The sequence below is a fragment of the Psammomys obesus genome, unplaced genomic scaffold, assembly GCF_907164565.1.
Source record: "Psammomys obesus unplaced genomic scaffold, mPsaObe1.curated_primary_1811, whole genome shotgun sequence".
NCBI lineage: Eukaryota > Metazoa > Chordata > Mammalia > Rodentia > Muridae > Psammomys > Psammomys obesus.
In genome coordinates, this window is record NW_026590767.1 from 2514564 (window position 1) to 2538461 (window position 23898).

Consider the following 23898-nt stretch of genomic DNA (forward strand, 5'->3'; position numbering starts at 1 on the left):
TGTGTGTGTGTGTGTGTGTGTGTGTGTGTGTGTGTGTGTGTGTGTGTTTAGTGGGGGTGGGGGTGTTGCCTGTGCATGTGTGTATTTGTGCCTGTGGAGGCCCGGCGTTGATGAAGGATCCTCTTCATTCTCTTTTCCCTTTACTCACTGGAGGCAGGGTCTCTCAGGCAAACTCAGAGCTAGGTGCCGCAGCCAGTTGCACTAGCCAGCCTTCTCTTAGGAGTCCACCTCTGCCTCTGAGCCTAGAGTTACAGGCAGGCTGCCACCCACACCCAGCGTCTGCTGGACTCTGGGGCTGCCAGCTCCCAGTCCCAGTATTTGCTTTGGCAGGTGCGTTAGCCAGGTTGTTATCTTTTCAACCCACACTTCTTTTTTTTATTATTATTTTAATTATACACATTGGTGGGGCAGAGTATGTGGTGATCAAGATAGATAGCATCTTCCTCTCAATTTTTTTTTTTTTTTTTTGAAACTAGGTCTCAAGCTATAGTTCAGGCTAGCCAGGATCTCACAACGATCCTATCTCAGTTGCTCTTGAATGCTGGAATTGCAGGTGTGAGGCGCCAGTCCTGGCAACACATCTCAAAGACTCCTGTGGTATAGATTCTCTGCTCCCTTTCAGCCTGTGCCTGCTTCTGACCCTCCTGGACTTAGTGAGCCATGCCCCTTGCTTTTCAGGATGGCGAGGTGATTGGGATTAATACCTTGAAGGTGACGGCGGGCATCTCCTTTGCAATTCCATCCGATAAGATAAAGAAGTTCCTGACGGAGTCCCATGACAGACAGGCCAAAGGTAACTAGGTCCAGGCATTCTGGGGATCTTTGCATGTTCAGACTGGAGGCCTAGCTGCCCCTTGAGGACTTGGGAAAGGGGAAAGTGACAGTCCCTAAGATTAGCCCATTCGAATTGAGAGCAAATATGTTACCAGGGTGGTGGCAAAAGAGGCTGAAGAAAGGGGGTCTCATTCCAGATGCCCACAGGGGTTAGCAACAAAGGGTCATGCCAGAGTCTTTGACCATTTTTTGAAGTGAGAGGTCTCCCTGTAGATCTGGAATCCAGGCCAGCACTGAACCACGGTCTTTGGGTGCCCCCCTCTGGCTTATGCTACACACTGGAGCATTGGAACTCCGATTCCTGCGTCCCCACACTCCTGTGAACTAGGCTGACCTTCTGTCCCTATGTTGTCACACCAGGGAAAGCTGTCACCAAGAAGAAGTATATTGGGATCCGAATGATGTCGCTCACATCTAGGTGGGTAAACAGGACACATAATTATATAAATATAAACGCCTGTCCTGTAGTTATAAAAACTTGGGCTTCACACGGCTTCATGGGCATTCTTGAAAGGAAGCTATTTCCTTTGGAAATCTTGGTTTCTGCTCAAAAGTAAGTCACACTGGGCTAGGGGAGGGGCTATGGGCTTAGGCCTCTTTGTTTTTGCCTTTCTGGCCACCTGGAGAACTCTGCAGTCCTCCCTGAAGGCAGGCCTGGACAGCAGAAGGCTGGCTAACTCCTGCACACTTTCGTGCCTGCCTCTCACCACTTGTTCTGTTGAAACTTGCATTCCAGGAGTGCCCCAGTGCCCACCCCAGCCTGGAGCACCCGCCTCCCCTGCACACTGCTTTGTGGGGTGTGGCCGTAGGAATGCCAGGGCAGGCCCTGCCTCCGGGTGCTGGTGACTAATGGAGCTGTTTTCCTGAGTGTGGAAGTTGCTGCCTGGGGTTGCCAGGCTTCTGACATACTGAAGGGGGCTGGGGGAAACCTGCATAAAACACAGGAAACCGCATTGACGGGCATGTCTGAGTCATTCAAGAACAGGATGTATTGAGAGTGCTGTTTTATCCAATTGTCAAAATATTAAGACATTCCAAACCGGTTATGAACAATGGTACTTTTCTTAGTGTTGCCAAGGATGGGACAGCCTGCTGAGACTGAAGTCGCACGGCTTGTCTTTGGAAGCGTAAGAGATGGAAGTGTCGGGGAAGGACTTCCTGGATTGTTCCCCGAGGCTCTCATGCTTCTCAGCTCAGTGTACTGCGTGCTTAGCACCCCTCCCCCCTTCACAGTGAGGTTAACTGTGCAGGTGTGCCTACTGTGTAGCCAGGTACAGCTCAGCCTTGGCATTGACAACCAGCCACGGCACATTTCCTATGCTGATGGTTAAACTAGTCTGGTTTCCGGCTATGTATTATACAGCGAACTGTTGATGCTGGCAGGCCGGCCATTACTTTCTCCTCCTCCTTCTTCTTCCTCTTCCTCCTTCTCCTCCTCCTCCTCCTTGATTTTTTGAGACAGGGTTTCTCTGTGTCACCTACGCTGTCCTGGACTCACTGTGTAGAACAGGCTGGCCTCAGATTCACAGAGATCCGCCTGCCTCTGCCTCCCTGAGTGCTAGGATTACAGGCATTCGACAACACACCCGGCTAGACAGGCCATGTTAAATTAGAAAGGGGTTTGGGATGATAGCTCAGTGGGTAAAGTGCTTACTATGCAAGCATGAGGAGCTGAGTTCAAATCTCTAGGACCTGTGTAAAGTCAGGCATAGAAATACGTGTCTGTAGCCCCAGGGCTTTTTCTGTGGAGATGGGAGGTAAACACAGGAGAATCCCCATCGCAGGCCAACTAGCCTGATACATGCAGCAGCAAACAAGAGACCTTGTCTCAAGGTACAAGGCAAGGACAGAGGTTGTCCTTGGATCTCCATTTAAGTGTTATGCTGTGCCAAAGCCTGTGTATGTGTCATGACTGAGTAGAATCAGAAGACGTGAAGTTGAGAATAAGAAGGGAATTTGGTGAGAGTGTTGGCACAAAAAGGCCATGGGAGTTTAATAGTAACACAAGGGCTTTCTCTCCTAAGCAGTAAGGCCAAGGAGCTGAAGGACCGCCACCGAGACTTCCCGGATGTACTCTCTGGAGCGTATATCATTGAAGTAATTCCTGACACCCCGGCAGAAGCGTGAGTGAGAAGTCCTCCCTTTTTTCCAATATCCATGTGGTTTGTGGGACAGGGGCCAGCCTTCTCTCTTGTGCTGGCTCAGATGACCACATTGGCACAGCGCCCCCTATCAGCCAGGGCTTCTGACTGTTGGACTCAGGGCTTGTCCACAGAAGGATGTTTCTTACCTTGGGTCATCTCTGAGGTCATCCAGATAGGAAGAACCCTCACTGCTGGGCATGCTGGAAGTCCCAGGGAAGCCTGACTCTAGAGAGAGTTCTGCGGAGCAGAAGTCACTCTTCCCAGAGCCTTCTCTAGTTGTGTTTGTGACTGGTGAAGTCGTATCTGTCAACACCTATAGAAAAACAGCCCCACTGACATCAAAATAGCAGAAGAAGTAGTTCAGCCAAAACGTAGACTTGTTTTCTGGACCCTCGTGACATCTAGGGAGCAATATGGACTGAAGAGCTGTAGACGAGGCCCTGGGGCCAGACCTGGCCTGATGCCTCTTAGTGGATGACCCACGAACTGAGAAAAAGTAGTATTTGCACTTTTTCATGGTTGGAAAAAAAAAAAGAAATCCAGATGCCACTGGTTTGTGATACTGTAACTTCTCTGAAATGTAAATGTGGACATGTGTTTTATTGGACCACAATTGTGTCCCCAGACAAGATGACATCTTGTCTGGAGCAGTTTTTATGCTGCTGCAGCAGAATTGAATAGCTAAGACTCAGAGACCAAATACTCTGGGAAGCTTAAGTTCTTTTCCATCTGGCCCTTTTTGGAAAAAGTCTGTGCATTGGTATTACAACAAGGAGGACTTTGGTAGCATAGTGATCCTGTCATGTATGAACTAAAGTTCCAGACACAGGACAAAGGAGTCGTCTCTGGAGAGAGGCAGCCAGCATTTGTAGAGGAATCACCTTATCAAGTACAATGCCATTTCTGTGCGAATTGGCTGTGGTCGTAGTATCTGGCGGATGGTACCTGGTGTTTCCTTGTCCCCTCTGAGGACAGTCAATAATAGTTCACATAAATGTCATAGGCATTTCTGCAATGGACACCAGTGATTTGGCCTTAAAAAAAAAAATCACAGAAAATGCTAGCTACTGTGGTTGAAGTAAATTCTGTCCTGAGTTCACCACCATTTCCTGTAACCCCTATTTGTTCTGGGCTTTTCGATTCTAAGCTTTGCCTTTCTTGATAACTGGGAAGAATAGAAACGTTACCAGCATGTTTTCCTTTGTGTTTCAGTGGAGGGCTCAAGGAAAATGATGTCATCATCAGCATCAATGGACAGTCGGTGGTCACCGCCAATGATGTCAGTGACGTCATTAAAAAGGAAAACACCCTGAACATGATTGTCCGCAGGGGCAATGAAGACATTATGATTACGGTGATTCCTGAAGAAATTGACCCGTAGGCAGAGGCAGGAGCCGGACTTCATGTTTTGCTCAAAGACTCTCCAATGGATAACACATGAGAACACTGAACTGGTGACACAGGACATCCAGGACTTTTGTCCCACATTTTGCTTGTTCAGGGAACACCCTGCCGACAGAATCCTTCTCGATAGTTTGCGGGCAAAACAAATGTAATGCTGCAGGTACATAGGCAGAAGCCTGTCCTCTGTATGCTATGAATGCTGCGCGCTTTTTCCTGTAAGGTTGGGCTGTTCCTGCTTAAACAGTCGACATGTGTCCCTTCCCTTAGCCCAAGTTGTCCAACTAATGCAGTTGACTGGATGCATAGATAAGAGGAGGGTCCTCTCAGCCGTGGTCTTGGGCGTGTTTACGCTTTTCCTCCAAGTCAGCACCCAGAGGAAGTTGATGCCCCGAGACCACAGGTGGGTGACCCTGGCTTCTGAGATGGCCAAAGATGCCTCTTAGGAATACTGGAACCAGGAGCACAATGACTTCGAGTTTCAGCTATTAAAATACTTGTTCATACTTGGATTTCGGTGTGCTTCTTTGATCAGCTGCCTGCAGTCCTTTTGAAACAGCCTTGATGTCAGTGGGCACACAGTTCAGCCACATCGTGTGTGGAGGGCTGAGCTTTCAGCCCTATGAGTGTTTTCAGAATCTCCCCTTGGGATTTGCTGCTGTATAATCTCCCCTTGGTTTGGCCACTCTGGCTCACTGAATAGATAGTTCTGCTTTCTCCTTGTCAAACCAAGGAGAGTGTGTAGCTCTCATACATCACACAGTCAGTCAACAGCGGTGTCCTGGGGTCTGTGCAATGTGCCAAAAGGCCTTGTGCCTTTCCTGCCGTGGGCCAAGTGTGGAGGACAGCCAGAGCAGGACAGATGCAAGCCATCTGCTCTCTGGGCTTCTGCTAGTCAATCAGGCCTCCTGAAAGACAGCCAGTTTAGACCAGGACACAGGAAAGGCCTTATTGAAGTACACAAAATGCACAGGGCTATTGCAAACTGGGTCCAGAATAGAGTGAGACAGACCTCCATCCTCCAGAATGTAGAGCAGGGCTCCCTCAACTTGGCCTTCCCACAGGGACAGCCTCCACAGCTGAGGAAAGCTTTCTCCCTGGGAAAGCTTTACAAGAGCCTGGACAGCTGTACTCAAGAAAAAGAAAAAAAAAAAAAAGCCATTGCACAACTTTAATTTGAAGTGCACCTATGTAGACCTAGGTCCCCATCAGGAGTCTACACGGCGTATGGGGGAGGTGGTGTCAAAGGTTGAGTAAGCCGCAGCATCGGCAAGATGGTCCTGGCACTGAGAGGTTTCTTTGTCCAGATTGAGTTTCATCTCTCCACTGAGTGTCCTGGAGAAGCTGTGGGCGGCCAGATGGCAGGGTCTGTCACAATGTTCAGCAAAGTGTACATAAGTCCCGGAACAAGGTATCCGTGGTCCTTGCGTTCCAGTCCAGCCTTCTGTTCTCTGCTTAGACGATGTAGGCAAGCCAGGAAGGATCCAAACAGAACTTGTGTTTCCTAGCATGTGTTCTATGTTCTGTTTCTTGGGGAGGGTAGCAAGTTCATGCCACTCACACTGAAAAACTGGGAGACAGAAAATCGCAAAAGGAAATAGATTTGTCCGGGGACACAATAAATTATGACTAGGACAATGGGTGGGAAACCCCATACCGTGTGTCAAGACGGAGAAGTGACAAACGGTGAGAAATAGTTTGCACCAGGCCATCCTGCTGGTCACTGGTGAATGTTGGGTGTGGTTTTATGGACATGTCTAGAAACAGGGAAGAGTCTGGGGACAGTGACAACTCAGGTCTCTCTGGCACAAGGTTTTGGGAACACAGATGAACACTGTTGGGCCTTTAGATCGTTGGGAACAGGTCTTAACACTTTCCCTGGATCCAGAAGTTTCTATCTGATTTGGTTCCTGTTGCCTTTCCAGGTCACCACTCTGTTCCTTCAGGGATGAGTCCATGCTGATGTACTGTCATTACCATTCTTCTAATAGGCTGTTGTTGGTACCATTCTTCTAATAGGCTGTTGTTGTTGTTACCATTCTTCTAATAGGCTGCTATTTCTTTAATATTCTGACCCAAAGCGTGCTGTTCCCTGCCCTCTGCACAACAGACCTCCTGTTCTTGCGCCACCTCTGCCTTCAGGAGTTGGACCAGTGTTCAGGTGGTCCCTTGCCTAGAGCCCACAGCACTAGCTTTGTGCAGCTTCCGGCTGTCAAGATGTCCCATGAAGTCACGGTTCCCTGGCCGTACCAGTATGAGATTTCCTTTAAGCCCTCTAAAGCTTATCAAAAATGAACTGACAATGAAGTATTAGGAAAAAAGACATGATATAAGGGTATCAATGTTCTTGGTAGACTTAAGAAAGCATGCAGATGGTTGAAACTTGAATGCCCTCTTCAAAAAGGAGAAGGAAATGGGGGTGGGGCTGTAGGTGCTTTTAAAAGAGTAGTAAATGACTTGGGGAAAAATGACCAGCTCAAAGTGTGGGCCATGGTTGGGACAAAGTTCCTCTCTGCTCTGGGACAAGTTAGGCCAGGTGAGGCTGCATGCTAAGTTCAGGGTGCCTTATGTGGATGAGGCCTCCCAGTGCGGCCTCTTCCTGAGGGGATCGGGTGAAAAGTGCTGATGGGTGTCGGGAGGACTCCCTGGTCCAGTCTTTTCCTGGCTAATCTTCCAAGTTTAGCTGCTGTGCTCCTCGGGGGAGTTCCCGCTAATGTCTTCTTTTCCCCTCCATTTATTTATATGATCACTTTACTTTCTCATCCCAGCTCCCTCTCTCCTCTCCTCCCAGTCCTACCCCCACACTCCCTCCTCCCATTCCTCCTCTCCTTCCTCCCAGAGAAGAGGAGGCCCCCAATTGGTACCCATCCACCCTGGCCTCTCGAGTCACAGCAGGATTAAGCACATCCTCTCCACCAGGGAGTGATAAGGCAGTCCAGCAAGGGAAAAGTGACACAGTGGCAAGTAAAAGGGTCAGAGACAGCACTACACCGATCGTCGGGGAACCCACATGATGACTGAGCTGCACATCTTCATGTGTCGACGGCTTAGGTTCAATCCTGTTCTTTGGTTGGTGGTTCAGTCTCTGTGAGCCCAGGCTAGATTACTCTGTAGGCCTTATTGTGGTGTTCTTGACCTCTCTGGACCCTTCTATCCTTCCTCCTACTCTTCCACAGCTCAGCCCATTGCTTGGCCTTGGGTCTCTGCATCTGTCTCCATCAGCTGTTGGGCGAAGCCTCTCAGAAGACAATATGCTAGACTCCTGTCTGCAAGTATAGCAGACTAGCATTAATAGTGACAGTAGTCAGCCCTCTCCCGTGGGGTGGGTCTCAGGCTGGGCCACTCACTGGTGTTCCTACTCAAATTAAGGAACTTTGATTGAGAAGAAGCCTTTCCCCACCTCGGGGAGAGAAGCAAGGTCAAAGGTGCTCAAGAGATGGAGGGGGGAGCTGTGGGTCAGGGGAGGTCACCAGGACCTGACTGTTTCTGCAGTTGACTTTGTACCATCCTTTCTGAACCCAAGCAGGACTAGGTCTGTCAGCCTTTCCCAGGTAGATCCACAGGCCTTGCTCAAGCAGAGAAAGTCCGTTTCTGTGGACGAACGAGCTTGTCTGCAAAATAGCTCTTGGTCCAAAAGGAGTAGATGATAGTCTACTATGAGCCAAATATGGGTGACTATAGTCTGGGAACTTGGATTTGGGTTGTGCCAAATGACATATTCCATCATGGACATGTTTATCTGAGCTCTTAATGTTCACAGAACAAAAGAGGTCATAAATCAACGTCACAATCACAATGTTAAGGAGATTGGGTAGATGGGTTACAGCAAAGTGGGTCTTTGCTGTTGGCTTCAGATACTTTTGATGACATTCTTAAAGATTGTATCTGGTAGTCAAAAGAACTTTAGGTCAGATACAGAAGTGGGTGGTAAGTGGTTATTAATGGGACTGAAGACAGCCCAAGGTAATTTTAGCAGCCAGTCACATCTGTGTTCAAGAGCAGAAAGGGATGCATGCCAGTGCTCAGTTCACTTTCTCCACTCTCATACAATCCAGGACCCAAACCCAGGGAATGGTGCTGCCCTCAGTGGGCTGGGTCTTTCTGTGTCAGTTAACACAGTCAGGGTCATCCCAAACATACATGTCCACAGTCTAGCCTAATCCTGACACCCATTCAGACATTTCCCCCTGGTGATTCTAGACTGTGTCAAATAGATAATTTAAACCACCTGTTACAGTGCCATGGCCAACTTCAGGGGTCCGAGTAGGCAGTGGATGATGTAGGAGGCTCAGGTGTGTGCTCCTTGGAACCAGATCCGCCATCACTAATCTGTTGTTCATTCTGAGTACATGCAGAGCAAACATTGGCATAGGCCAAGTATTCATCGATTGTAAGGGGGAAATGGAGGCACAGAGAACTGGAGAGAGACAGGGCCAAGTTCAACCCCACACCCCCCTCTGTCTCCTCGCTATCTGTAACTACTACCTAGTGAAACCAGGAAAGTAATGGCTAGTCCAGGCTTAGACACTGCCAATATGTGAATACTCCAATGACGTGAGAGTTCTGACATTCTTTTGCCTCCTCACTTGCTTGGCCCTTCACAGGCCTTGTGCGTGCCCAACAGCTTTCCCACATCCTTGGAGAAGCCGCACAAGTCACCTTGTGGCATATCTGGATCCAGCTTCTGCTTGGTGTCTCACTTAGCCATCCAGCTAGCTCCCGGGTGCACACACCACGCTCCCCAACCTCCAGCCTAGCAGAAGCACGAAAGGAGCTCAGATGCCCACCAAGAGGCCACTGCTTAGAATCAAATCATGTCTGTCCACTGCAAACAAAAATCAGTGGGGCCATCCTTTCCAGGGTGCCAAGCCTGGCCTTGGGGGAGCTAAGCGGGGAGGTCTTCCCCCCACTGTGTTCAGCATCTGGGGCCTAGCTAGGCTAGACTTGGGGGCCCTGTGGTGTTTCCATCAATATGTAGGTGGAGCAGAGCCAGGGGAGGGGCCTTCCTGTATCATCCTGTTGTTTTATTTAAAACTTTGCTGATTTGCCTGCTCTTTGATCACCTCCCCCTGAGGGGGGAGCAGCCTCAGGACACAGAGGAAGACAATGTAGCCACTTTTGATGAGACCTGACAGACTAGGATCAGAAGGAAGGGGAGGAAGATGTCAGTGGACTGGGGGAGGGACATAGGTGGAGAAGAGGGAAGGGAGGGTGGAATTGGGAGGGGAGAAGGGAAGGAACTACGGGGGGGGGGGCGGATACAAAGTGAATAAATTGTAATTAATAAAAATAAAAATTAAAAAAAAAAAAACTTTGCAAAGCTGTTGCCTCAGTGTGGGGTCCTTGGCCATGAGCCAGTGAAGATTAAATGCAGCACATTCTAGCACATAAATTTTTCTTTTAACTTTTTTGTTTTTGTGTGTGGGGGGGGTCTGGTGACAGCTTTCTATTTACCATGTCAGGTAAGCTAGGCATGAACGCTAAGAAATTCACTGGTCTCCCTGTCTCCTCGTTCTCATCCACCATCATTGTCTTCACCACCAGTCCTGGAGACCATCTGCTGAAGTTACAGCCTCCTGATACCAAGAGACAGGGAGTGTTAGAATCCCCACTTGACAAATTAGGACACTGCAGCACAGAGATGTTCACAGAGCCTGAAACTGCTCACACCTGCTATAATGTTCTTTGGAATGCACAATTTACCCCTGTTCATTCAAATGCTGATTTCTCTCCCCCACTAATGCAATCCGGACATTGCATTGTGATGTTTATTCTAAGCATCACCTGTCTCAAGTTTGTGTAAACATGCCACCATTTGTTCTCTAAACTGTCAATTAAAACAACCAGTCACCACGCTGACAATGGATAATATGGGGTGGGACATCCTGGTTTGGAGAGGGGATGAGAAGGAAGCCAGGAGAGGAGAGGAGGAGAATCTTCAGGAGAGGTCTTGGAACCATGTGGAGAAATGAACTGGACCTAAGATATAACTAAAAGCAAGGATAATGGGTGAATATGAATGGTAGGAAACTATGTGAGCTTGGAGGTTTAGGATGGAGTAACTATTGCCCAGCATTGTGCTCTAGGTTAATTAAACAAGTCCTAGTCTCTGTGTGGTGATTTGGTTATACAGCTGTTTAGGAATAACCGCTGCTTAACTAAAAGATATATCAATAGAAAATATTATAACCAACAACAGCTCACAAAGGGCAAAGGTAGCTGACACATTGGAAGCCATGATGCCGGGCTCCAGAACGTTCTCCCTTTACTCCATGATCCCCTCTGTCTGATTCCCAGTGACATCTGTAACCGAAGACCTATTTTTAACAACGGCACGTCGGTAGCATTAAAGAAAAGCGGGTGCGACTGAGTTTTCGAGACTGATAGATACCCACCGTGTTCCACAGGCACTGATTGCCATGTAAGAACCCTGGGGGTTGTGGGAGTAAAAGGGACAGTTGAGTTTACAGAGGGAATAGCCAGCTAACCTTTTCTCACACAGCTGCTCAGGCCCCATGAACTTGGAATAGCCTGCCTGTCTTGCAATATCTATCACACTCTCTTTCAACAACTCATTGGAGCGGGATGTGCAGTCTGAAGGGAACCTCAGGTCAAAGCTCAGGTTCCATAAGCCTAGACCCCTGACTGGTGCCAAGCTCAGGGAAGGTGTTCTGAGGTCAGTGAAGACGAAAACGAGAGATTGTGTGCACAGCTCCATCTCCCTCCACCGTTCCCACAACCGACACCCCCTTACTCTCCAACCACTTTCTGCCCTGCTAATCCTAGCTCTTCTCTCATCAACCAGTCACTCTTGGGTATAGGAACTGAAATTGAGATGTTGATGTAGCTAGTTTTAACTGTCTAAAGTCATTTGAGAAGGGAATTCTCAATTGAGAGATTGCCCAATCAGACTGGCTCCTGGGCATGTCTGGGGGGGATTGCCTTGTTGGTTTGTTGGCATGTTTGCGGGGAATTGTCTTGTTGACTGATCTGGGAAGGTGTCCCCGAGTTTTCTAACAAGGCCAGCTAAGCATGAGCCTGGGAATGAGCCAGCAAGCAGGACTCCTCCACGGTTTCTGAGGAACTGTGGCCTGGGAGTGTGAGCCACGCAATCTCGCTCTTCACTCCCGTTGCCTTTGGTCATAGTGTTTTATCACAGCAATGGAAATGAACAGAGGTTTCCAGACAGTGGTCTCTGAATCAGGACCCAGAGTGGGGGCTGGCCAGGTCATCTCCCTCTTTCAGGAGAGGCTCCAGGATATTACTGTGCCGCATACATGGGGTCAGCAGCCCCACTGACTTCCCGTGGTACTGCAGTCAATGTGTGGAGATATATATATATATATATATATATATATATATATATATATATGTTTTTTTTTTGAGAGAAGAGGAACAGAAGTTCAGAGAAGCACCTTCCCTTGCTCAAGGGTACACAGCTACAAAAGCCAGAGGGTTGAAGCCAGCTTGTGTGTTTCAGGACCTATAAGCTGGCTCCCCGTGCAGTGGCCATGTTTGATTCAGGTAGTCTAGGCGCTACAGTTCTGGCTGGCTTAATGGTCAGGACATACTCAGACCTGTTTCTGTTGATGTTTTTGAAGGCTGAGAGGGGGTAAACATCCATCAAACGTAGTTACCGTATCAGCAAAAATACTTAAAACGGTGTCTTTAGAACTGTTTTTATTTTATGTATATAGGTTTTGGTTACGCTTGTTTTTGAATTCTATTTATTTGGGGTATTTTTGCCTCTGCCTTCCTTCCACCAACCCGTTAACCCTAAAGATAAGAGAGAGAAGGTTAGTGGGGAGAGGGGGTGCAGGCCCCTTTACTTCTCCTGGCTGTTTAGGATTGATGCGTTCTTTCGGGGCTGTACCATTCTCCACCAGCTGCAAACGCAGCAAGCCGTCTCCTTCAAGCTGCTGCATTTAAACATTTTTCTCTTTCTCTCTACCTTCCTCCTCCAAGCCACCACAGTGTCTGTCTCTGGTCTCTCTAAACTGCCACGTTGATTCCTTCTGGCGCTTGTACTTATATCCCTCAGAGTCCTACACCACGCCCCTCTCCGTGCTGCACGAGGCAGCCCGTCACCAGCTGGCAAAGACCGAGCCCCACAGGAGCCAATTGTCAGCTGTGGACAAACCAAAATCCCAAGCTTGGGATTAAAACAAAACATATTCACGTAACATAACTGAGTTTTTAGAGAAACGAAAACTTCCATTGCGGCAGTTTGGTCTATATGTCTGCACAACATGCGTGCAGTACCCGTGGAGGCCACAAGAGGCCGTCAGAGGCTCTGGAACTGCAGTTGTGGACAGTGGTTATGGTACTGCGAACTGAAGCAGGGCTCGCTGTGAAAATAACAAGCGCTCTCAGCTGCTAAGCCCTCTCTTAGTATAAAATACTACTTTAAGCAAGAACTAATAAAGAATTTCTAAAAAATATATTTTTTTGAGGCAAAGTTTCTCTGCATAGTCCTGGCTGTCCTGTAACTCACCCTGTGGATCAGGCTGCCCTTGAACTCACAGATATCCACCTGCTTCTGGCTCCAGGGTACTGGGATTAAAGGTGTGAGCCATCAACACCCAGTGTCCTTAAAAAAAAAAATCTTTATAGTGCACATCTGTAATATCAGCAACCAGGGAAATAAAGACAGGAGGATCAGGAGTTCCAGGTCAGCTTCAATGTAAGCAACTTTGAGGCCAGCCTTGGGGAGCAGTACTTCAAATCAGTTTTGAGCAGAAAAACTCATACTTTATGCGTATTTGCTCCAAATGAGAAGCAACAAAGATGTCTTTCACTAGCTGACGAATGCACAAACTGCAGTGTCGCCATACGGCGGAATCATGGTCAGTGCGAAGACAGGTTGCGCGTCAAGCCATGAAGAGACAGGAGACTTAAGCGCACACGGCTGAGAGAAGCTGATTGGAAGGAGCTGCATTCAGCTGATTCCAACTAGAGGCATCTGGTGAGGTCAGTGGAAGCTACAAGTGCGGCCAGGACAGATGAACGAATACACGGGGGAGCTCTTGGGCTGCGTGACTACTTTGTACCATATTGTAATGGGGGAGCACACAGGTGACAGAACCCACCGGACAAAACCTAGGGTCCTTGGACATGGCTCAGGGGGTCAAGATCTTGCTGGGGAAGCAAGAGGACCTGAGTTGGTGTCCCCAGAACCCACGAAAAAGCCAGGTGTGGTGGTGTGTGTCTATAGCCCCAGAGATGGGGGCAGGGGACAGATGCAAGAGGACCCTAAGGCCTTGCTGGCCAGCTAGTCTAATCTAAACAGCAAGTTTCAGGCTCGGTGACCCCTGTCTTAAAATAAGGGGGGTGGTACCTGAGAAGACACACGGTTTCTCCATGTGCAGCGTGAACACCCACACACATACAGCCCACACGCACAGGTGCATTGAGTTGGGTATAATGGCACACACCTTTTGTTTTGTTTTGTTCAAAACTTCACTCACAACTCTGCGAATGGTGTTCTTAAACTAACTAACTAATTAATTAATTAATTAATTAATTAATTAATTACAAGTTATTCACTATGTATCCTGGCTGTAGCCCCTTCCCTCTGTGGCACACGCCATTAAACCCAGCCCTCGGGAGGTGGGAGGAAGGCAGATCTCTGTAAGTTTGAGGCCAGCCTGATCTACATAGTGAGTTCCGATATAGCCTGTGTCAAAAACAAAAACAAAACAGGGGAGGGGTACGAGAGACCCCTACAGGACACTGTGAACCATGAGTGACAGTGAGAGCTGGGCAGTCATGGGCATTTTCTATACTTTATATTCAGCTTAGGTGTGAACTTAAACTGGTCTAAAAGAGAAAATTCACTATTTTTAAAAAGGTAAACAATAAGAGGCTGTAATCAATCCCCAGGGAGGGGCTTGACTCAAACTCCACCCTGACCCTCTGCCACAGCCTATATTGGGCCAGACTGCAGCTCTAAGACATGTCCTGGGCAAAGGTGAGGAGGTAGGACCCATCAGAGAAGAAGACTCCCAGCAGGATTATACTTGTTAAACGAACCTGAAAAATCCCACTGGAATTGCTGAAAGCATGGCGGATGGCTACGGCATGACTCCCCCGCGGCTCTAACCGTCGTTCTTTTCCTGCCAGCACTTCCGGCCACACCCTTTTCCTATGAGAGAAACACATGTTCCCGTGCAAGAAAGTTTGTTCTGGACTAATGAGCCCCTGGGAAGCAACAAGGCAGAGATGTGAATTGTGTCCTGTGTCTGCTTGCTGCTGTAGGGTTTTAGGCCGGCCGCCTTCACCATGTGCTGTTGCGACTTCTCCTCCTCTTCTTTTCCTTCTTCATCGGTTTTTCGAGACAGGGTTTCTCTGTGTAACCTGGGCTGTCCTGGACTCACTTTGTAGACCTGGCTGGCCTCAAACTCACAAAGATCCCCCTGCCTCTGCCTCCTGCTCACACCTTGTGTTTCTGTACTAGGGGCACAGAGCCCTTTCCTGAGGTGGTGAGGGGGTCAGAGACCTGTCCTTGCAACGGTGACTACAGGCTCCTCCACACAGCCACACACCCTCTCTGCTGGCCTCTTAGGCTGCTTTTCTTACTCATCAGTCCACTTAGCTTCACCTGCTTGGACAGGACGTTCACTTTTCTTCCTCCTGTATCCCACCAAAGTCTTTTGGGGGATGCTTGGGGGGGTTAATCTGATAGTCTGGTGTCTGCTCACACAGGTTCTCCTCTCACTGACTCATTTCCTAGGCCCGGTCCTTTTACGTTCCTGTGGGTGTGGTAGCTAACTTTATGAGTTTACCAGGCTGGGCTAAGGGAAGCCCAGACGGCTGTTAAAAATCTTATTTCAGATTCTGAGCAAGGCAGTTTCTGGAAGAGATTACCTTTTGAATTAGTGGGCCGAATAAAAGCGATTGCCCCTAAAACTATAGGTGAGCATCATTAAAGTCAACAGGACAAAAAGACAGAAGAAGTCCTCTCTGTCTGTGAGCCGTGACATATATCTTCAGTCCTTAGACATTGCTGTCCCTGTTTTTTGGCCTTGGGGTGAGGTTTTGCACATGCAAGTTTGGGACTGCCAGCCTGCATCACCATGAATCCATCCCTCTTAGACCATGTCTTTCTATGTAACCAAACACATTCTCTTGCTTCTGTTTCTCTGTAGACCCTTAACTTAGTTTGTAGTGGAATTCTAGCAGAATCATCGTATCTAGGGTAAATTCCAGGATGAAATAGTTGGTTTTCACTGTCTGTGGGATAAACATCAGAATGAAATGGTTGTTGTCTAGAAGTTACTTTGACCTTGAAGAAATCATTGAAGAAAACTGTGGTTGTTTTCTGTTATCTTTAGGGTTGTTTTTCTGAAGGAACTTTACAGCCTTTGCGTGACTTTGGTCACAAGACAGTCCTGGCACGCCTGGTATGCCTTGCATTATTGAGAGCTGCAGACAGTGTACAAGCAGATCTGGAGTTGATGGTGCATGGTGTTTTCCTTCAGGAAACATAGATGAGATGAGGAGCTTTGGTATGAGGAACTTGTTTTACCCAAAAAACAACTTTTGTGTAACAATCAATAAACATGCTTCTCTGAGTCTGTTTGAGGTTCATTTCATTGAAATTGTTCTTCCCTGTGTCCTCAGGGCCTGAGTTACATTCTGGAGTGATCCTCTTTCTTCAATCGACCTGCAAAAGGAGACTCAGAACACCGGCATTTCAGTGAAGGAGGCATATAGCATCCAAGGTCCTGGGCCGGGAGAAAACAAAATAAAATGAAAATGAAAACTGTGCACGTGGTGTTGTGTGTCCACTAGGTGGTGAGCTGACTTCAGGGAACTCCAGGGAGGTGTCTCCTGTGAAAGGGATGCAAACTTTGGGGGAGCAATGGAGAGTGGGTGAGCACGGGACTCTGACACCAAGAGTGGGGGCTGCATCCTGCAGCCCTCTGAGGAGGATAGCACAGCCAGACCTCAGACAGGGGCCCAGAGCCCCCTGTCCACCTTCCTCTGCATTAGTCATGCTTACTTCCTTGCGCCAGACTGTTCAATGTGAGCATATTAAAAACACAGCACGATTTGGAAAAAAAAAAAAAAAATTCCTGGTGATAGAATCCCTGTTGTACAAGAAATCATAATTACATCAAAATTCAACTCAAGCTATGTCATTTCCTCCAAGAAGATGGGTTTTAGAGATAGATTTCTTGTGCTAGCTTAAGGAAAGGATCTGGCCTGGTCTGGGTCATACATAGACGTAATTAGCTACCTCTGGTCCTGCTTGTGGGAGCCTCTGGCTATACAGATAATTTAAGGGTCGTATAGACTATTAGGTGTCTCTGGTCCTGGTTGTGGGAGCTTGGGGACCCCCTGGTCATTTAGATTACTAGCCACCTCTGATTATATGATATGGCCTGGCCCAACAGATGACATAGATCACTAGGCTATTGATCACTTCCGATTCCCAGCTTTGTGGAAAAACAGGTTATACACCCTTCCCTTTAAAAGAACAATCCGGGATGCTTAACATTCCTGGGTCGTCTGGAGGTTGGTGCGTGGTGGGCACAAGGGTCGTCATGCTGTGCTCCTAACAAACAGACTCAGCAATCCAAGAGTCGGTTATGCTCTGAGGCTTCCCTGGGCAGCAGAGGAGACCTATCAGGAAGGAGATTGTTAGTACTCACAAGGCCGAGGAGTCTGAAGCAGCAGAGGAGAGGGAGGCACAGAGTCCTTAGGGGAAAGAGTCCATATTCCCAACCTCTCCTAGAGAGCGGCTCCCTTCTGCCCACTATGGGGTACCCTAGATGAATCCCTTTGTGCCTCCAGTCATGCTTCTTGCAACTATGAGGAAGTCTTGATTAATGCAGACATGGCACCCAGTGGACTCTAGTGCCCAAAACAGCTTCCTGATCTGCGCCAGAACCGTGCCTGGTCCCCAGCTTTCACAAAGGCCTCTGCTGCAATGTCTTCAAGTGCAAAATGACTATTTATCCTAAGCCACTTCTGCTGACCTGGAAGGCAGTGGGATACTAGAATCAGTAACATTCAGGAGCTAGGGGGAAGTCGATCCAAAGTCTGAGGAGGGTCAAGCCACGGCTTTGTTAAAAGGACCGATCTGGACTTGCCTGGGACTCTTCAGTCATGCTAAAGAGAGGGCAATCAGCTCCCAGGTGGGAGACACCTGTGTCTGTAACCGATCTTGTTGCTTACGCAAGCTGGAGAACGGTCCAGCTCCAGCCTCCAGGAAATGCACTCACATAGCTCTGGTTCTATCAGCCACATTCACTGCTGCAGAAATCATGTTACCCGAGAAGGAAGTTCCCTCTATTTCCTTCCCTGCCCTGCCTTCAGCCACCCAGTTGTGCCCAAGGTCAAAGCACTGGCAGATTTTTGTGCCAAGGACTCTCTTCCTGGTTCATAAAAGGCCATCTTTTTCTTTGTGTGCTCACAGGAGCAAGAGGTCTATGTGGGGTTCCTCTAGTGCAGTGGTTCTCAGCCTTCCTAATGCTGCAACCCTTTAATACAGTTCTTCATGTTGTGGTGACCCCCAACCATAAGATTATTTTTGTCGCCACTTCATAACTGTAATTTTGCTACTGTTATGAATCATAATACGACTACCCAATATGCAGGATATCGGATATGCAATCTCCGTTAAAAGGTCATTTGGGTCTCGACGCACGACGCACAGGTTATTAATTCCATAGTCTTCCTGTTGTAAACCCATAAACCCATATTAAGTACTTTTCTTGTTGCTGTGACAAAAGCAACTTAAGAAAGGTGTGCATGTGCCTGCTTTGGCTCATAGTTAGAGGGTGCAGTCCGTTGTGGTAGGAAGTGACGGTGCAAGGAGCTTGAGGAAGCTGATCACATTTCCTCGTAGTCAGAAAGTAGGGAGGAGAGAGAGAGAAGGACGGGGGGGGGCGGGATGCTGGTGTTCGGCTGGATTTTTATTCAATCTAGGACCTAGCCCAGGGGATGGTACCACCTACTCCTAGCATGGGGTCCTCCCAGTTAAATTTACTTAATGTAGAAACTCCTCCACAGACTTGCCCCAGGTTTGTTTCTAGGGCCGTTTCAGATCATCTCATCTAGTTGACAGTTACCAACCATCACAAGCCTCAATTCCAGACCATATCATACTGAGGGATAGCCTTCAGCAAATGGACACAGACAATCGGCTTGTCACAGTGTCAGATGCCAGACCACATACCCTGTACCTTTGGAAGGCAAATAGTGTGAGCCTAGGCAGCCAGCCACTGCTGGGTTTGAAACCAACAATTCTTGTCAGACTTATTTTTCCCAGCCCAGTGTTTTCAGAGAAACCCTGCTTGGCACTGGGCTATATGGAAATGGCTTCCTGATTGGGGGGGGGGGGAGGGAGGGGGCTCTTCCTATGGTTTGACCACACCTCTAGTGTGATCACACCCCTTCCTTCTGAGTGGAAACACTCAACTAATTTGGCAGGAGAACTTGACCACCGGACGGGGCCCCTAAAATTTCTGGGAAGGAGCATGGCATCTCATGGTGGTTTTGTGGTCTCTTGGGATGCTATTTTCCATTGGTAATTTCTCTTTTACTGTGTCCTTTCAGCCTTGGGGAGAGTAGTGGGAAATGAGCTGCTGATGTCATCTGTGATGTTTACAAAGTTCCCAGCCTTTCTCTCGCACACACTAGGTCACCCTGTGAAGGTACTTTACATATGTTACCTTAGTCTTTGAGCTAGCCCATGAAATATATATATACAGTGTATGGAAACTGAGCATGGGGCATGCCCATAGTCACAGCACTTAGGAGGTGGAGGAGAAGTTCCCAGATTATAGACTAATAACCTCTCTATACAGAAGAAGAAACTAAGCCCTCAGGTTAGGTTCTAAAATGTGACCTCACTTGACCTATCTCAGATGGTGAGCTTGACAAGTTCTAGAATGTCAACATCCTAAGATTATACTCTCAGGAACCATTTCTTTAGTTTTTACCGGAATGTCAACACTTGTCACTCCCAAGGAAGGGGAATCTCCTTCTCCCAGCCCTGTTTTCTGGATTCCTAGCATCTGTATGGGCTTAGGATGGATAACACCCTGTCTATCCTTATTCTTGGGGTTTGTGAATGTGTTCCTTATTGTTGCAAAGGGGGTCTAGATTAGATTAAAGATATTGACATTTGGAGATCATTCTGGATTATCTGGTGGATGCAGTGTGTTCCAAGTTCTTTGTAAGAAGGAGGTAGGAGGGTCAGAAGGCAAAAGAGAAGTGGCCACAGAAGCAGGGGTTATAGTGATGAGTGTTGAAGGCCATGGAGGAAGAGGATGGGAACCAAGAAAACCAAATGGCCTTTAGAAGCTGGGGAAGTAAAGAGATGGTGTCTTCTAGGGCCTGCAGAAGGGATGCATCCTCAACGGCTCCTTGATCTTAGTTCCTAAGATCAGTTTTGCACTACTTACCTCAAGGACAGTGACAGAATAAATTTGTACAGGGAATTGGAATGGGCTGTGCTTGTGCTGTGATTTCTCTCCCTGCCCCGGTGCCCATCTCTCTAGCCAGAGGGATGCTCAGCATCTCTGGGGAGCATGTGTCTATTTAGCAGATGTAGTTGAAGAATTTGCTATCTTTTTGTGTGTGTTGCCGCTCATGAGATTTGAGGGGAGTGCCTAGTGGGAGAAATAAGTTGATGATAGCCAGTAGCGGGGGTACATGCCTGTAATCCTGGCATTGAGGCTGAGGCAGGAGAATTGTGAGTCCAAGGCCGGAGCTACAGAATGTGATAAAGATACCATTTCAATGGGAAAACAAGGTAGGAGAGGTCAATAGGCCAGGGGTTTCTGGGATGAGGAGAGGCTTGGTAAACAGCCGCTGACTTTTGTGAGCAATGCTCTTATCCCTTTCTTTGAGGTGAGCGATACATTAGCCCTTTTTCTTTCAATGATAAAATTGTTTTTATCACTACACTTTATCCCTTGGCTCAGAAAATAAGTGTAGGAGACAGGGCTGGGTCAATTAGAGTTATATTGTTCCCAACAGCAGAGGGTGTGTGACCTTGGGCATTATTGGCTGCTGTCCAGGATAGGCCAGCTCTGTCTCTTCTGCACAATATTTTCTGTACTCACCTTCAGCGGAGTCGTTGGAATATGTATTGTGGTTTATTTTATTATTAATTATTTTAGTGTGTGAGTGTTTTCTCCTGCACGTGTGTAACTGATGTCTATGGAAGGCAGAAGATGGTGTTGGATACCCTGGAACTGTAGTTACAACCCAGTTTGTGAGCCTTCATGTGTGTGCTGAGAATTGAGCCTGAGACCTCTGAAAGACCTCTTACCCATGGAGCCATTTTCCAGCCTCCATATTAGGAATTTTTTTTTTTTTTTTTTTTTAAATAAAGGGTCTCACAGTGTAGCTCTGGCTGTCTTGGAATTTGCTTGGTAGACCAGGCTAGCCTCGAACTCACAGAGCTCCACTTACCTCTGATTCCTACTGCTGGGATTAAAGGTGTGTGCCTCTATGCCTAGCTCCATATTAGGATTCCTTAAACCCATCTTCGACCCCTTAATTCTGATGTCATACAAGATTTGGGAACAAAATAACTTTTTTCTTTATCAGCAAAAGGTTCCCCCCAATTATATACAGTTATAGTAATTTTATGAGCTTAATTAATAAAGTTTAGGGCCTTGGTGTTCACAGGTTGAAGCAACTGATTCTTGTGGTTAATTTCCTGCTCAAGTGTCTCTAGGGTACATCTAGTCCAGATAAAAGGTATCTCATAGTTCCTGTCTATTAACTATTAGGAGTTATGATGGTAAATATTTTATGAAATTTCACACACCTGTTCCGGTAATTTTCAGTTTATCTCAGCCCCTGTTGAACCTGCCACACCTTGTCTTATGTAGCATTTCATTTACTGCATGATAATGTGTTACTTTTAGGAGAGGATGGAAATAGTGGAGGGTGGTGGACTTTGCCTAGAAAACTTTTGGGAATCAAATCTATCCATCACAATAACGTGGCTCTTGTACAAGAAGTTTCTACATAACCGCTGTGCTTGATAACCTCTGGGCCAGCAATGTGGTTGTTTTATAACACGATCTGACTGAAGTTAACCTTTCTCATGGTTTATTTTTCTGCTGTGCATTACTGGCACCATTCAAATTGTGAGGGACCTTGCGAATAATTAACTATAGGGTAGGGATGTGTGCTAGAGAGCCAGCAAAAGGCTCGGTGGGTAAAGGTATTTGCCGTGCAAGACTGATGGCCTGCATGCTGTTCCTGGGTCCACACTGCAGAAAGAGAGAAATGAATTCCAAAAGTTGTCCTCTACAAGCATGTGGTGGCACACATGTACCTACATGCATGCCCTCATGCACGTGCACATGGGTGCGCGTGCGCACACAAACACACACACACACAAACACCACCACCACCACCAAAAACAACTACTACTAAGAACAGCAATAAATTAAATCTCAAAACAAATAAAACAAGTAAATAAATGAGAAGGTGTGAATGAGAGTTGTCCTCACATGAGATGACAGTTGGACCAAGTTTTCATGATAATTTCTATGCAAAGGAAATCAACTCAACAGCTGGTGTTTTATAGCTCCGGAGGACTGGCTTCTGGAGCCATAGGCCCATGCTTGGGTGAGGATGTGAGTTGCATGTGATATGAGATTCAGTCCTTCCTAGACATGGATCCACACTGCATATGCTTCAATTACAAATCTAGAATTACAGTGTATGTATTCCTTATGTCAGCATTCTGAATATGCTTCTTGCGAGAATAAGTAGAGAATAAGTAGTTGGTGGATTCTACAAAAACATATTCTGTGCCCAAGCTCAGTTCTTATTAATTGAGGATGATGGCCATGATCTCTGTCATCATTACAATTTCTCAACCTGGCCACATTTGAAGCAGTGATTTGGGTCTTGGTGTAGCAGTGGAAGAGCAGTTGTTCAGAATACATGAGGCTCTCAGTTCTAGCCCAGCACTGTAAAACTGATTGTGATGAAGGCGATGAGCAGGGCATGGTGCCTGCATCCATAATCTCAGAACTTGGGAGGCTGAGGCAGAAGAATTGCTATGAATTCAACTTGAGTGTGGGATAAAAAAATACGTTCGAACACTCTGTGTCAAGAGGCAAGTCAACCAACCAAAAAACAAAACAAAAAAAAAAACCCCTTCTCATGGTTTCACCTAATGTTTATGGATATACCAACTACATGGAGTCCATCCTTTTTCTTTCCAGAGAGGCTACACCACAAGGTGCTGGAGTCATCTCTGTGGCTAGTCTCCTGGCTATGGTTGCCTGGGGCCAGTTTGTTGTATTAGGCTCAGACAGATGATAGGTGAGTAGACTTTAATTATGAACTTTGGCAAAGCCATCTTGAGAGGGAATGGAGAACGTGGGTCCTCATCTTTGAACGGACCACAGTTAAGGAGCTGGATCTGAAAGGCATCAACAGAGACCACTATGTTTCTCTGCTCAACTGTGAGATGCACAAGAGTTGCTGGAAGCAAGCACACACTGTGTCCCCACGCTCCTGGCACAGAGAGCTCTTGGGAACTTGTCTAGATTTGTTTGTTTGTGTGTTGTCAGATTGCCAGAGACACACTTGTGGGACTTTCTGGTACTGTGGACTTGGTTTGGTAAAAGGCAAAATGGTAAAAGGTAGCTAGAGGTTCTCTGTAACCCTATGGAAACATAGTTAGCTATTGGATTTTAATCTGGGCCATGTCATAGGCTCAGATGTTATTTCACTTCCCTCAGGGTCTGTTTCTTCTCTTGTGAAATGGATGTGATACCATCTCCTGTTATCCTCTGAGATGTGGGAATGAGACAGGAGATAAGGCAGCTATGGGCCTTGGCACCAGGCATGGAGCCCAAGAAAGCTTGTTATTTCTTACTGATGCTTGTTTTTCCCCAAGGGCATCAAATGCCGTTCTGTAGGTGACGTGCTTGCAGAACGTGGATGGATTCACCGAGCTGTATCTGCACGCAGGCCTGTGTTCATGATGCCTGGTTAAACAAAAGGAAAAGCCCGATACTTAGAGCACACACACACTTTCTTCATCTTCAGCACGAATGGTGCCCTGAAGTCCATAGTTCTGGTGGGCCATGTCTAAGAAGCCCCAACTTGGGAAATCAGTGATGGAACTAAGGTGGAACAATGCACCATGCATGGAGATCTAAGAGAGGCAAGAATAATACTGAATGTGCAGGAAGCTGACCCCAGTCATTTTTCTTGTACCACAGTTCTTTCCTTCAGGTCATAATTTTGGTTTTTCTGAGAAGAGGAAGCATCTCTTGGCAGTGGAAGGTTTAGCTTCTCAGATAAGAATGCCCATAATAATGTGAATTGTTTTACAGCTAATGCTCAAGTGAGAAACATTTGTAGTCAAGGGTGAACAACCTAGCCCAGGGAACCTTTTAAGGAAAGGATGGGCAAAATCCTGAAAAGTTCACTTTCTGGTGGCCAGTGAATAAGTTTCTTCTTGCGTGACTCTAACAAGGGAGAACAAAGGGAACATTGGAGCCATTGGTTTTTTTTTTTTTTT

At 47.2% G+C, this 23898-nt stretch overlaps 2 protein-coding genes across 2 annotated transcripts in view; both read left to right on the plus strand.

Moving 5' to 3' along the window:
* The window catches only part of Htra1 (HtrA serine peptidase 1), a 47233-nt gene extending 42342 nt beyond the window's left edge, over nt 1-4891 (plus strand). The window contains exons 6-9 of the mRNA XM_055608971.1: nt 679-793; nt 1195-1252; nt 2862-2957; nt 4191-4891. Of these exons, the coding sequence (XP_055464946.1) occupies nt 679-793; nt 1195-1252; nt 2862-2957; nt 4191-4359 (438 nt within the window). The 3' untranslated portion in view covers nt 4360-4891. The remainder of the gene's footprint in view (nt 1-678; nt 794-1194; nt 1253-2861; nt 2958-4190) is intronic.
* Nucleotides 4892-5653: 762 nt separating this feature from the next.
* Dmbt1 (deleted in malignant brain tumors 1) overlaps nt 5654-23898 on the plus strand; it is a 98502-nt gene continuing 80257 nt past the window's right edge. The window contains exons 1-2 of the mRNA XM_055608849.1: nt 5654-5790; nt 7219-7343. Coding sequence (XP_055464824.1) covers nt 5654-5790; nt 7219-7343 — 262 coding nt within the window. The remainder of the gene's footprint in view (nt 5791-7218; nt 7344-23898) is intronic.